The sequence below is a fragment of the Rasamsonia emersonii genome, assembly GCF_000968595.1.
Source record: "Rasamsonia emersonii CBS 393.64 chromosome Unknown ctg1118621760362, whole genome shotgun sequence".
Taxonomy (NCBI): Eukaryota; Fungi; Ascomycota; class Eurotiomycetes; order Eurotiales; family Trichocomaceae; genus Rasamsonia; species Rasamsonia emersonii.
The window spans coordinates 43825-56090 of record NW_013563053.1 but is presented as its reverse complement, the minus strand read 5'-3'; the positions used below and the strand labels follow the sequence as shown (position 1 = coordinate 56090).

Below are 12266 nucleotides of genomic sequence, written 5' to 3'. Positions count from 1 at the left end.
TATGCTTGATGATATGAATCAAGAAATAAGCAGAATAGACTCTCCCATCGGCAAGGGGGAAGTAAAGGGGAAGTAAAAGAAAGAAGAAGAAGAAGAAGAAGAAGAAGAAGAAGAAGAAGAAGAAGAAGAAGAAGAAGAATGGAGGGAGAAGGAAATGAAAAAGAGAAGAAAAGGAGAAGTAAAGGCAGCAAAGCCTAACTAGTCTCCCTCTAGGGCCCGTCCGAAGGCGAGATGGTAGTTAGAAATGTGATGTGTCTTCAAATTTCCATGTTAGGCTCGAAAGATTGGGTGGGAGAAGATAAGAAAAGTCCGACCTCGACCAAGCCAGGAGAGGCGGTTAAAGAACAGGCTATTCAGGCTTGGTTTCTTTGTCTTTGTCCTTGTCCTTGTCCTTATCCTTTTCTTCCTCCTCTATGCTAGCCTGAACATCCAGCTCGGCGATCTTGTCGTCAATTGTGACTTCAGGGCCCGGGGATTCCTGGGCTGCCTGGCTGACTAAATCGTCTTTGAGCTTCGCATTGAGACCGAGATCCTTATCCGATAAGCCTTCAGAGTTCTCCAGTTTCTTCTGAGCTTCTTCGACGATCTTGTCCGCCTCGCTCACCCCGCCCTTTTGCTTGGACAATGGGTCCCCTTCAACCCCAATTGGGTCGGTCCGTCGTTCCATAACATCGCGAATGATGTCTGAATTGAATCGCACGACCATGCATGACAGGTTATCCGTGCTGAATCGTGACAGAGCGTGGTCGACAAGGATTTTAGAAGCCTCTTGAGCGTCTTTGACATGGCGAATGAGATCGACGGCTTCTTGGTCGCTACAGACGTCCCAAAGCTGTCGAGAGCGTTAGTTTCCTATACAAAAAATTAAAAACAGAAACAGAACTGTGGGTACGTACTCCATCACAGGCCAAGATGAGAAATTCATCCTGATCAGGTTGGATAACCGTCTCGGTGGTGTACGGATGGCCGGTAACGAGGTCTTTCAGATACGCATCTCCGAGAGCCCTCGTGACGGCGAGAACACCGTTGACGCGGTTGTTGAGTATCAGTCCACCTGCATTGGCGATTCTTCTCCCCTCGTTCTCATCACTACCTTTATGGTCGTAGGACAAGCGGAGGGCTTTGCCATTCCGACATAATACGATTCGAGCATCACCAACATTGGCAGTGTACAAAACACGCTGACGGACCGTAGTCTGCTTGGGCTTTGGAGGAGCAGCCGCGTCTGCGGAGGATTGAGACGTATTCGAAGACTCTCCGGTCTGGGCAGAAGTCTGGGCAGAATCGGAATCGGCTTCCGGGCCTGAAACAGGCTTGTTCGCCGCAGAAGCCCCCGCTGGCGCAAGGGCAGATGAGCCTGTCGCAGATTGCGGATTGGGGATGCGATCCTCCCATCGGAGGACAGCCGCGACAGCTGTGCAACCACTATTTCTCAGCGGCAGTTTCTCCAATTGCTGGTCGACACTAGTGAAAGCCTGATCAAGGAGCTCCGGAACGGGTGTGTTCGGATTCTTCCGCATTATATCCTCAAGAATGAGGTGAAGTTTCTTCCCGCACCATTCCGCAGCGAAGGTTCCTGCATGCCCATCAAAAATCGCAAAGTAACCGTTATCTGTCTCGACGACATGCGTGGACTCATTGCTGTCGGTGGAGGTATCAGCCGAGTCTTTTCCATTCGCAGTAGAGTCCCCCGTGGCCGGAGCCGGGGTCCCTAGGAAGTTGTACAGATAAGCATGTGTATCTTCCATAGTCCTGCGACATTTTCGATTTCGGTCCTCGGTGACGCCAACTCTGAAGGATGAACGGAGTGTCGGCAATGATTCGCCAGCAGAGTTGTTCAGCGAACCTTGCGGAACGCTCAAGGCAGGATCCATCTTTCCCAGCTTCTGCAGAGGAGTCCGGGCCGTCTGTGACGTCGTATTTGATGACTCCCGAGAACTCGAGAAGTGGAATGAGTTCTTCGCGCTAGCAAAGAAGGAGGCTGCTTTCGTCACGGAACTGCTCCTACGCTTCTTCTCACCGCCAGGATCCTGGTCGTCACTGTGCTTCCTGTTAAACGATCCGCTGGATGGAGATGTGCGTTTCTCATGCACAACACTGACTTCTTCAGTGTTGACTTTCAAGGCAGTTTGGAGATGATCGGTTTTCTCTTTGGGTGGGCTCGAGGAGCCACCGAACATTCTGTTCAGTAACCCACCCTGGCCAGAGAAACTCCTGCGCTTGTTTCCTGCCAGCTTGACCGTCGAAGGCAGTCCCAATCAAAAATAGAAGAAAGTATCGAAGAAATGTATGGCGAATTAAAGGGATCGAAGTGAAGATCGACGACCGGGATGGCCGTATCGGGGGATGGCGGAGATATGCTTGGGAGGAAGGTAGAGCAGACGGTGACAATGTGGTAACTTCAGTGAAAATATCGCTAGAGTCTTCACGGAGATCTCCATATCAGCAACAGTCTTTGTCATTCACAAAACAGATGAGCAGCAATTCCAAAAGGCACGGCAGTGACGTGACACAGAGCACTTATTCCTAGAAGTGACGGTCGCCGGTAAACGGCAGTGGGAAGCGGAGGACTAGGCCACCCATCCAGAATCATCATGTCTGTACAAACCTATGTCTCTGGCCTGGAACTGATCTAGAGGTAGTTCAAGGAAGCAACTAAAACATACCAGAAGTGAATGTCGCAGGCCACTGGGTCAGCTATGATGGACCAGCAGGTGCAGTTGTAGACTGACGCAGGGCCAGCTCAGCCAAACCCCACAAGTTCGCTGCGGGATGAGGAGAGGAACCACACGAGGTTACACGGAGTTGGAGAACTCAGGGCAGAGTTCTCCGCCGAGAAATAAGATGGATGATGATGTCAAGAAGGGGGCCGTCAGTAGGACGGCAGTGAGCAGGTCTGGCGAGGTAGACAGAGGGTCGAGGGGTCCAGCGGAGATACCTCTGCGATGCCCATACCCGAACGGTGGGTGCAGCGGTGCTGGGAGGCGCAGCACGACCCAGGACAGTGGGGAGGAAGCGCCAGAAGCGTGGCCAAGAACACCTTAGGCTTGTTGGCAGGCGGATTTGTTGGAGATGATTCTTAGAGTCGCTCATCCGGAGTCGGCCCAGAAAGGACTGGCCAGGCGGGGCCGGATGTGCCAAAGCGGATCCCACGCAGGCCTGACAAACTCCATCGTCACCAGCAGAGTAAAGACACAGGTCCCTTGCATCTGTCAGGCGCATGATGCAGGTGGAGAGGCCCGTGTTCAGTCCGGAAGAGCCCGTCACTGACAACAGGAGCTCAGCAAACCAGACGGACACTTCCATGAGTGCCGACTGCTTATTGTGGATTACGTGAGAAGAATTGTCGATTTGCATGCGGCAATTCCATGTCATCAAATAAAAAGAGGACCAGGGAATACGCATGCTAAATATGTTGTTTGCCAAATTCCGCAGTCGAATACATCCCAATCCATACCTGGTAATTCAACTCGTACCCAATAACCAATGGGGTTGGATTTCTGTAGCACTTCTCATCTCATACCGATACCCTGTCCCAAGCAAACTCCCAAACACCCTACCACATAACCGGGCAATTGCAAGCAAAGAAGAAAAGGATCACCGGTCATCATATCATGAGCATAGGGGGAAAATAATGAAAGCTATCTTCGAAGACTGTCCAGTCTGGCCTGCAGGTCATCGTCGTCATTATGTCCACCACCAACGGCCTGGGCAACCTTAGCTTCCCCAACGCCCTCCTTGTGAAGTCCTGACGGAGTTTCTCCTAGCTAAAAATCCACTTAGATCAGTATCTCTCTTCCAACACAAAAGGAGGGGCCCGTGGAAGGGCGACAGAGGACAAGGAAGAGAAACACGAGACAGGGACGGGTGGACGAACCGCCTGGCTGAGATCAACTCCGATTTCATCAAGCACCTCCTTGACGATCTCTTCACTTTCCTCTTCGTCTTCAATCCCAGTCGCCTCATCGATGGCATCATCCATCATTTCTTGCCGTTCGTCCATAATTTCGTTCTCCCGCTCAAATTCCATGGCGATTCGCTGCAAGGCGGGAAGATTCATCTGCCGGTTCATGCTCCCCAGGAGCATCGTAGCGCCCTTCATGGACTGCATCATTTGCTCATTACTCCGGACCGTCTGCTCACATCCATCATCAGTATGGAGCTACCGGGTAACGCCTGGAGAAGGCTTCGTACCTGGATTCGGAGAGAAATCGCCTGTAGTTGCGTCCGCATCGAGTAGAACTTCTGGATGTATCTGAAGGCAATGCTCGTTAGCATCCCACGTGCTCTCCCCTGACCGGTCAATTCTGCATGGCAACACGACGCACCTTCGTGTTCGCACCAGGTCTTTCGCCTGGATCTTGCAAGCGCCAATCTGGCCATTCTTCGCGCTCTTTTTGATGTCCTGGACCAGTTTTTTCTCCTGGTTCTCGAGCTTGATCCGTTCTCGGTCCAGCTCACGTTGTGTTCGCTCCAAAGCTCGCTGGTGTTTTCGCAGACGCTCTGCCGGCGTCATGCGCTTCCCGAAGGCCCATTCAACGATCTAGGCAGCACTGTCAGCGGGGAGGGGAGCAACCAGACGCCACAGGAAGGCACTCACATTCATGGTCGCGAGAATGGCACACGAACGAGCAGCAGGCCAGGAAAAACAGAAGGCTACAAGGGGCCGTCGGACGGGCTTTGAGTTCCAGGATAGGAAGCTGTATTCGCGGTAAAAGTGACATCAAGCATTGCGGGCGAGGCGGGATTGGGAGGACTGCGGTGCCTGCACTGACCCCGATAAGCCCCTGTCAGCCGCTGGCCAAGAGCCGCCAATCCGTTTCGGTCCGGGTCGCAGCCGGGCCGCCGATGCCCTCACTTCAAGTCGCCTTCCGAGGAACTCAACTTTTGCACGCCTCCGCGATTCCATCCCTCCTCGCCTTGTTGCATTTCATGGAGACCAGAGTTTCGCCGTCTAGATAACGTCCTTTCGCCTCGCTTGCCATGAGCCAGCAGTATCATCCCAACAAGGGCCATTCGTCCTCGGCAGGGGAGGGGTCCTCGAGGCGCCGCGACGATGACGAATATCCGGCCGAATATCCTTTCCCTCAGGCTCCGCCCAAGTACATGACTGTTGGCAATGGCACCACGTCAGCAGCAGCGGAAGCACTCATGGCGTCCCTGAACCAGGACTCCGGTTATGGAGGTAGTATTTCCGGGGATAGCGCCATCGACGCCGGAGACCCTGCAGGATGGCGCGCAGGTCTGCTGGAGGACAGGCCAACTCCGGCGCACACGCCTACCTTTCCTGGAGAGTGGAATCCAGCAGGTATGTCGCAGGAATGCTGCTTCAAACTATCAAATCTAACTGACTTTTCACAATAGCCGAGAACGAGAGGCAAGTTGTGGCCAGCCATGTCCATCAACTCCTTTAGTACGTGATCACCTTCTAGTGATGTGGAGCTAAATTAACATTGCGTGCAGTAACTCCAACCGCGCAAAGCTCGCCCGAGCTATCACGCGTACAATCGAAATTTTAAAGGAGCTTCAAGAGATGAACCGTCAGTGGCCTGCACATTATCCCTCCGTCCAAAGCACCCCGGCTTCCCCCTCGCAGCCGTCGGCACTACATCGCACTCAGTCAGCCTACAATGAATTCGATGCCAGAGATGCTTCGCTGCCGCGACCAGGGCAAGTGAGACGTGCGGCCACGTCAATGGGAGATGGCGACTACGGCGAGTCGAGTGCTGCTGCGGAACGTCGTGCACCTGCAGAGCCTCGACTGATAACCCCACAAATCGCGCAAGAGTTCTCTATTCTAAAACTGGACCTAAAGCTTGGGGCATTGTCACAAGCGGAGCTGGTGCATTCCCTGGAAAAGACCTCGATAGCTTCGTTACTAGATGGCAAAATCAGCCAGAGCATCAAACATCTTCTTTCGCTTCGGGAAAGGATAGAGGATACGTCCAGCAAAGTGCTTGTGACTGGCGACCTGAATGCTGGGAAGTCAACATTCTGCAATGCTCTCCTGCGTCGAAAGATCCTGCCTGAAGATCAGCAGCCTTGCACGAGTATCTTTTGCGAAGTCCTCGATGCTAGAGAGAATGGCGGTGTTGAAGAAGTCCACGCCGTGCACAAGGACAAGCAGTACAATCGCAATGATGAAAGCACCTACGATGTCTACCCGTTGGAGGAGCTGGAAAACATTGTGATCGACAATTCCAAGTATATGCAGTGCAAGGTTTATGTCAAGGACGTGAGGTCGATTGATGAATCCCTCCTCAATAATGGTGTCGTTGATATCGCTCTTATTGACGCTCCGGGTTTGAATTCCGATTCCGTCAAGACCACGGCTGTTTTTGCACGGCAAGAGGAAATTGACGTTGTTGTCTTTGTCGTCTCGGCAGCAAACCACTTCACTCTGTCGGCGAGAGAGTTCATTTCGAATGCAGCGCATGAAAAGGCATACATTTTCATGGTTGTCAATGGTTTCGATAACATCAGAGACAAAGCGAGGTGCCGGAGAATGATCCTCGAGCAGATCGCGCAACTGAGTCCCCGGACTTTCAAGGAGTCGGCCGAGCTGGTTCACTTTGTTTCAAGCAATGCTGTCCCGGTTGCCCCTGGTGCTGTGGTGAGCTCTGGCTCTGGCAGCGGCGGTGGCTCGGATCCTTCTGGCGATGATCCGGACGACGATGATGATGATAAAGGGAAAGGCAAGGCTGTGGACTCCAAGGACAAGGGAAAGGGCAAGGAGAGGCAGAAGATTGAGGATTTTGAGAAATTAGAAGCATCTTTGCGTCGGTTTGTCCTCGAAAAACGTGCACGATCGAAGTTGGCTCCCGCTCGAACATACTTACTGAACGTGCTCTCTGACCTCAATACCCTTGCGTCCGTTAACCGGGATGTTGCGCAATCGGAGCTCAAGCGTGTTTCAGAAGAGTTGGACGAAATCATTCCGGCGTACGAGAATGGGAAGAAGAAGAAGACTGAAGTCGCGGAGGAGATCGAGGCAGCCATTGAAAAATCGTGCGAAGATGTCTATGATCATACCCGCTCGACTCTGACCAACACGATAGAACGGGTCGCAGAGGCAGATCTGGGCGTTGAATATCCTGGTTTATTCTCCGTATTTCAATATGCAGAGGATTTGAAACTTGCCATGCTTGACCAGATCTCTGCGTCTGTTTCGGATTGTGAGGACTATGCCAGAGCCAAGACGGTGCAGGGAGTGAATTTCATCCAGAATATTGGCCTGCTTCACGTTGGTGAAGACAAGTTCTCGCCACTCAGTTTCCGCGCTGACAACATGTTCCGAAAACGCCGTGACGCTCTTGCTCGACAGATCGACACTCAAGTGGAACTATGGGATTTCTTCGATATTCCTGGTCTGTGGGAACGGCAAGAGAAGGTTGCGGGGACCGGTATGGCTATGACGGTCCTGACGGTGCTCGGTGGCAGAGCTGTCGGTGGTATTGGATGGGTCGATGGAGTGTTTGGTGCAGCTAAAATCCTGGGACCGAACAACTTGCGGCGGATGATCGTTCCTGGAATCGTCGCTGCAGGTGAGTTTTATATCATATTAGTTGGTTATCAGAGGACATCACTAACGTTTGTCTTGCAGCTGTTTTGACTGCCGCTTACCTCCTGTCTGCCATCCCGAACACTCTTCCTCCTCGTCTCTCACGCAAGTTGGCCGCCAGTCTCGCTGAGATGGACTATGTGCACTCTAACGCTGCTCGTATATCATCCCAAGTACGCCGCGTCCTTCGCATGCCCGCTGCAAACTTGCAGGCGAGTCTGGCACAAGGCCTTGAAGACCTCAGCAGGCGTAAGGATGAAGTTAGCAAGGTGAAACACGAGAGTGAAGTAGCGAGCAAATACTTTTCCAACTTGTTCCGCGAGTCTCTGGAAAACAGGAGGGCCGTGGAACAGGTCGACTTGGAGGGCCCATTACCTGGGGCACTGGCTGGGTGAATTTAGGGGCGAGATGATCTGGGTGGTCTTGTGTGACAAAGTCTTTTCTTACTGGGTTCGTGTATTTCCCCATCATGGTCGCTTCTGTTTCATTAGAACTCTCTATATCCATTTCATTTTCACTGTCCTCAATTCCCTTCTTTCCCTCCCACATACTCTCTTGTTCTATCTCACCTCTTGCTTCTTCTATTTTTTTTGTATTTCCCTTTTATTTTCCCCTGTATACCCCTACTCAAAGTTTTTCCTCCCCACCTCGACAAAGAATGAAAAAGAAAGAAAAATGCCTTTCCATGGATGGATGGTTGGTTTGTTGGATGGAACCTGCACACTACGTATGGACGATCTCTTTCCTTTCATACCCACCCATACAAACACATTGGGAGAACGGCGCGATCGGCGCCCTGGATGGAAGGAGAGAAGGAAAAGACAAACAAAAAAAATGAAAGGAGGGATGGGAAAGGCTATCATATCTATCGATCAATTCATGATATGATATGATATGAATCGACTATAACGTCATTTTATGTCCCATGCTGTAACTGTGTGATATTATCTCTGTCTCTGTCTTGTGTTCTCTTACTTAGGTGTATGTCTATGTATATGTATGTGTATGTACTTTTTTTCCCACTCTTATCATGTCTCGGTATTGTCGTAATCATCATCATCATCATCATCATCATCATCATCATTATCAAAGAACAAGTGATACATATTGAGAATTTGCATACTATAAGATCAAGCCTATCTACTTAGCATGGTTATTGTTCCCGTAGTATCGTTTTAATTATTATCTAATTCCTTTATAGTCCATGGGCCAGAGAAGACGAGAATACAAGGATCTCAGGCACTGGCAAGAAAGGAAGCTTTGTACATATCTTATGACAGTACAGCATGGTATATACACACAGTGTCTATATATACAGTGCGAGCGCGCCTATTAAGTCATTCCCACTTCTCATTCCCTATGAATTTCGATATCGATGACTTTCTTTTTTTGGTAACAAATATTCATTCATCTATTTAGTCCCACGTCATAACTATGCATAAGAGGGGTTAAAAAAAAGCCGAGAAATAAACCTCTTGATATACCAACGCCGTCTGCAATGCAATGCAATGTACAGTACAATAATGCAACAAATGCTTTTGCGTAAAAAGGGCATACATATTATGACCATCACTCCCCAAAAAAAATTTGGAAATTTAGAAGATATTGTTGTCGGGTTCCTTGGGTTTGCCTGCCCGTCTTGTCCGCTTTGCACTTCCCCATCCTCCTTCAATATCTTCCAGCTCTCGGACCTCGTCTCCTGCCGTGTCTTGTTTGGCTGGATCCTTGTTGTTGTCGTTGTTGTTGCTGTCGCTGTTGTCGCTCTTCCCCCCACGCTTCATGAACTCTTCTCGCATCGCGACCGCGTCGGGGTCTTCGTAGTTGAGCTGTGTCATGGCTGGAGTACCGTCTCCCTCCTGCTCCTCATCTTCGTAGAGCGGGGAATCGACGTAGACGTTGACCTTACCTCCGCTCAGGACGGAGTTGAAACTTTGTCCTCGCATATTGGTAAGATTCTTAGATGAGTTCTGATTGTTGGTGTCCGTATCCGCGCTGACAGCGCTGCCGTATCCGTCTTCGTTGAGTGTATCGACCGAGCTGGCGCGGGATATTCCCTTTGTAGGCCCCGTGCGCGTCGAGGAAAGAGAATTTGTCCTTCCGAGAACCGGTCTTCGCCTTCTCACGGGTTGTTGCTCGCCACCCTCACCTCCAGAATTGCTGGATGCGCGAGAGAAAGCCCGCACTTGTTGGAGGAGCCCGTTGACAGCGTTCTCCAGTGCTTTAGTTGTATTCCTAGACGATGCTGCTTGACCCGTTTCTTCCCGCCTCGCAGGCTCAGTGGTAACTTTTTCACTATCTAACCCTTTGCTAGGAGAACGTGACTTCGACGCATCGAGACCACCTACTGATGCATTTGTCGATTTATCCTTAGGTGCATCGTTATGTCCATTGACAGGTGGCGGATTGGAGACATCACTCTTCGTAGAAGATGAAGCCGATTCGGGTTTGGAAACCGCTCCTTGCTTCGGGGCTTTGCGAGACTCTTCTTTAGATCTCGACTCCACTGGCTGCTTGCTTCGACTGTCTGACCGATTCGAGCTTTTCTGTTCCGCCTTGCTGCTTTGCGAGGATGGTTTTTGAATGAGATACGGGTCGAAAGGTTTTCTTTGGCCTGTCTGTACGGAGATCCATAGCCAATCCGCAGAGACTGTAGGAACACCCCATTCCAAAGTATGACGCAACTTCTCTGGATTTGCAGTCTGAGGATCGTTGCATATTAAGACAGAAGCACTTGGTGTGAGGTATTCTTCGTATGTAGCACCTCCAGAAAGTCAGCGTAAGGCACCCCAAAAAGAAACAGACGCATACCCATTATATTCACCAACTTCGACAAATGCAATAAATCAATGCGCGCGAACCCGGTGGAACAGATTTTCATGCCACCAAATTCTGGACCTGTTACTTAACTGTCTTATGAACCATGTTATCAAAACTCACCTGGAATGGGGAATCGAGGGAACGGTGTGCTAGTGACGTGAGACTCTGGGGGGACGAGCGTCTTTGAGTCCAGACAGCGTTCCAGCCACATGTCTGTGACTACTTCACACTCGAAGGCCATGTCATCCGTTGATGGAATTTCGGATCGGGGGAGCTTGTAAGGAACAATAATATAAAGGCCATGGCCCGTCTTTGGGATGTCAGGGCTTGCGAATTCACTAAGAGACTCGACAATATGTGCCCCGTTGAATGTAAGGTGATGGCGTAATACATCCACCTAGACATGTAAGCGAGGAAAATACTGTATAGCGTCAATACTTACCTGCTTTGGGGTGAACCCATGGATAAAGAAATAACAATTCTGCAAAAACCCTTGAGGCTGGTCAAGAGGCTTCTCCTCAGGAACAGAAGGACCACGGTCCCGCTGGTCAGACACTGTCGTCTCACTGGCAAATGATTTCACCACTTGGATAACTGGTCTGGCCCTGCCAGACGGAGGATTGCCGGTTCTCGGATGTGTCGTGTCAGAATTCCCATTCTCTGCAACTTCAAATCCACCCCCCACGATATCGCCCCATATTCCTTCATTTCGATCACCCAGCTTGCTGCTTGCGACCCTGCGCAGTTTGCGAGCTCGTGGATTCGAGGCGTTTTCTGGCTGCTCTCTTTTTGCAGACACTGAAGGTGCTGAACGATTCCATGCGCCAACACCTTGTTGTTCGGGGGGCAATAGAGGATCGTAAAGGCTTTCGTCAAGAATCATACCGCGCTCCAAGCTGTCTTCAAACCATTTCAGGCTCACAATCTTGATCTTCCATTGTGTCGCAAATTTATATTTCTGGCCCTTTGGCTCGCGGGCGATTAGATGGGTCACGTTTCTAGTCAGATCCTTATTGAATTCAGCGCCGTTCGCAATTGCCGTTTCCTGAAGGTATTTCCTAAAAGCCACTTTTTTCCACGACATCAGTCTTCGGATCGTCAATTGCACCCAGGATTCCAAACTCACTGTCCTCAAAGCCAGTGATACAGATCGAAAGGCCATAGAAAGTTGGAAGCTTGTACTGCTCCTCCAAAGCCTTTAGGTCTGTATCTCCGCCCTGCATCCATGACTGTCGGACAGCCTCAATCCATTGCGGCAGCAAGACAGTAACGTCGGTTCTCTCTCTTGCCACATATTTGTACTTTTCTGTATTCGTCTCTCCCACTAATAAATGTGTCACGTCCGAGGTCAGGTCGAATTTGTGAGTCGCTCCCATCTGGCTCGCAATTTCAACCAATTCGGACTAAACGCGCGTAAAAATCAATCAGCAATGGCATTATATTCTATCCTTTTCATCCCATAGCTAACTTACACGTTGTTCCGGTAGGATAGAAGTGAAGCAGAGAACCACCCCTGCGAGCGGGTGTTCCTTGTCTTCTGTCTTGTCAGCAAATTCAACACGTTGATATGGGCACCGTAGCTATTCTTACCCCTCACAACCCCACCTGCCATTCTTCATCGTTATGGATAATTTCGATATGTGCGCCTCGTGCGCCTGCCAGACGGATTCGAGTGGTCTGCTTTTCGAAGAAGTCTTGCGTACTCCGGGCGCGCTCGAGTGAACGCGATATCACGTGACATTCAGATGGCGGGGAATGGCCTCTACGGAGTAATTACAGTCTACTAAAATCGAACTGATCGAATCTAGAAGTGATTGCCTACTTTATCTGGACATTTGTAGCCAATGATCTGATGTCAGTATCGAATAATTTCTAACTTGCTGGAAAT

General features: G+C 50.4%; 4 protein-coding genes across 4 annotated transcripts; 1 reads left to right on the top strand and 3 right to left on the bottom strand.

Moving 5' to 3' along the window:
- Positions 1 to 349: 349 nt before the first annotated feature.
- Positions 350 to 2180, bottom strand: T310_6094 (Phosphoprotein phosphatase; the record flags this gene model as incomplete). Its single annotated transcript, XM_013471092.1, has 2 exons — positions 350 to 832; positions 897 to 2180. 2 exons carry the CDS (start codon positions 2178 to 2180, stop codon positions 350 to 352), a joined length of 1767 nt encoding a protein of 588 aa, XP_013326546.1.
- A 1461-nt stretch (positions 2181 to 3641) lies between these two features.
- T310_6093 (SNF7 family protein) lies at positions 3642 to 4606 on the bottom strand (the record flags this gene model as incomplete). Its single annotated transcript, XM_013471091.1, has 5 exons — positions 3642 to 3767; positions 3878 to 4135; positions 4195 to 4255; positions 4329 to 4543; positions 4601 to 4606. The coding sequence occupies 5 exons, from the start codon at positions 4604 to 4606 to the stop codon at positions 3642 to 3644; spliced, it is 666 nt and encodes a 221-aa protein (XP_013326545.1).
- Positions 4607 to 4983: 377 nt separating this feature from the next.
- On the top strand, positions 4984 to 7956 carry T310_6092 (uncharacterized protein; the record flags this gene model as incomplete). Its single annotated transcript, XM_013471090.1, has 4 exons — positions 4984 to 5308; positions 5365 to 5413; positions 5464 to 7544; positions 7604 to 7956. The coding sequence occupies 4 exons, from the start codon at positions 4984 to 4986 to the stop codon at positions 7954 to 7956; spliced, it is 2808 nt and encodes a 935-aa protein (XP_013326544.1).
- A 1200-nt stretch (positions 7957 to 9156) lies between these two features.
- T310_6091 (BRCT domain protein) lies at positions 9157 to 11990 on the bottom strand (the record flags this gene model as incomplete). Its single annotated transcript, XM_013471089.1, has 7 exons — positions 9157 to 10322; positions 10370 to 10456; positions 10499 to 10775; positions 10821 to 11446; positions 11505 to 11781; positions 11851 to 11891; positions 11969 to 11990. 7 exons carry the CDS (start codon positions 11988 to 11990, stop codon positions 9157 to 9159), a joined length of 2496 nt encoding a protein of 831 aa, XP_013326543.1.
- Positions 11991 to 12266: the final 276 nt, after the last annotated feature.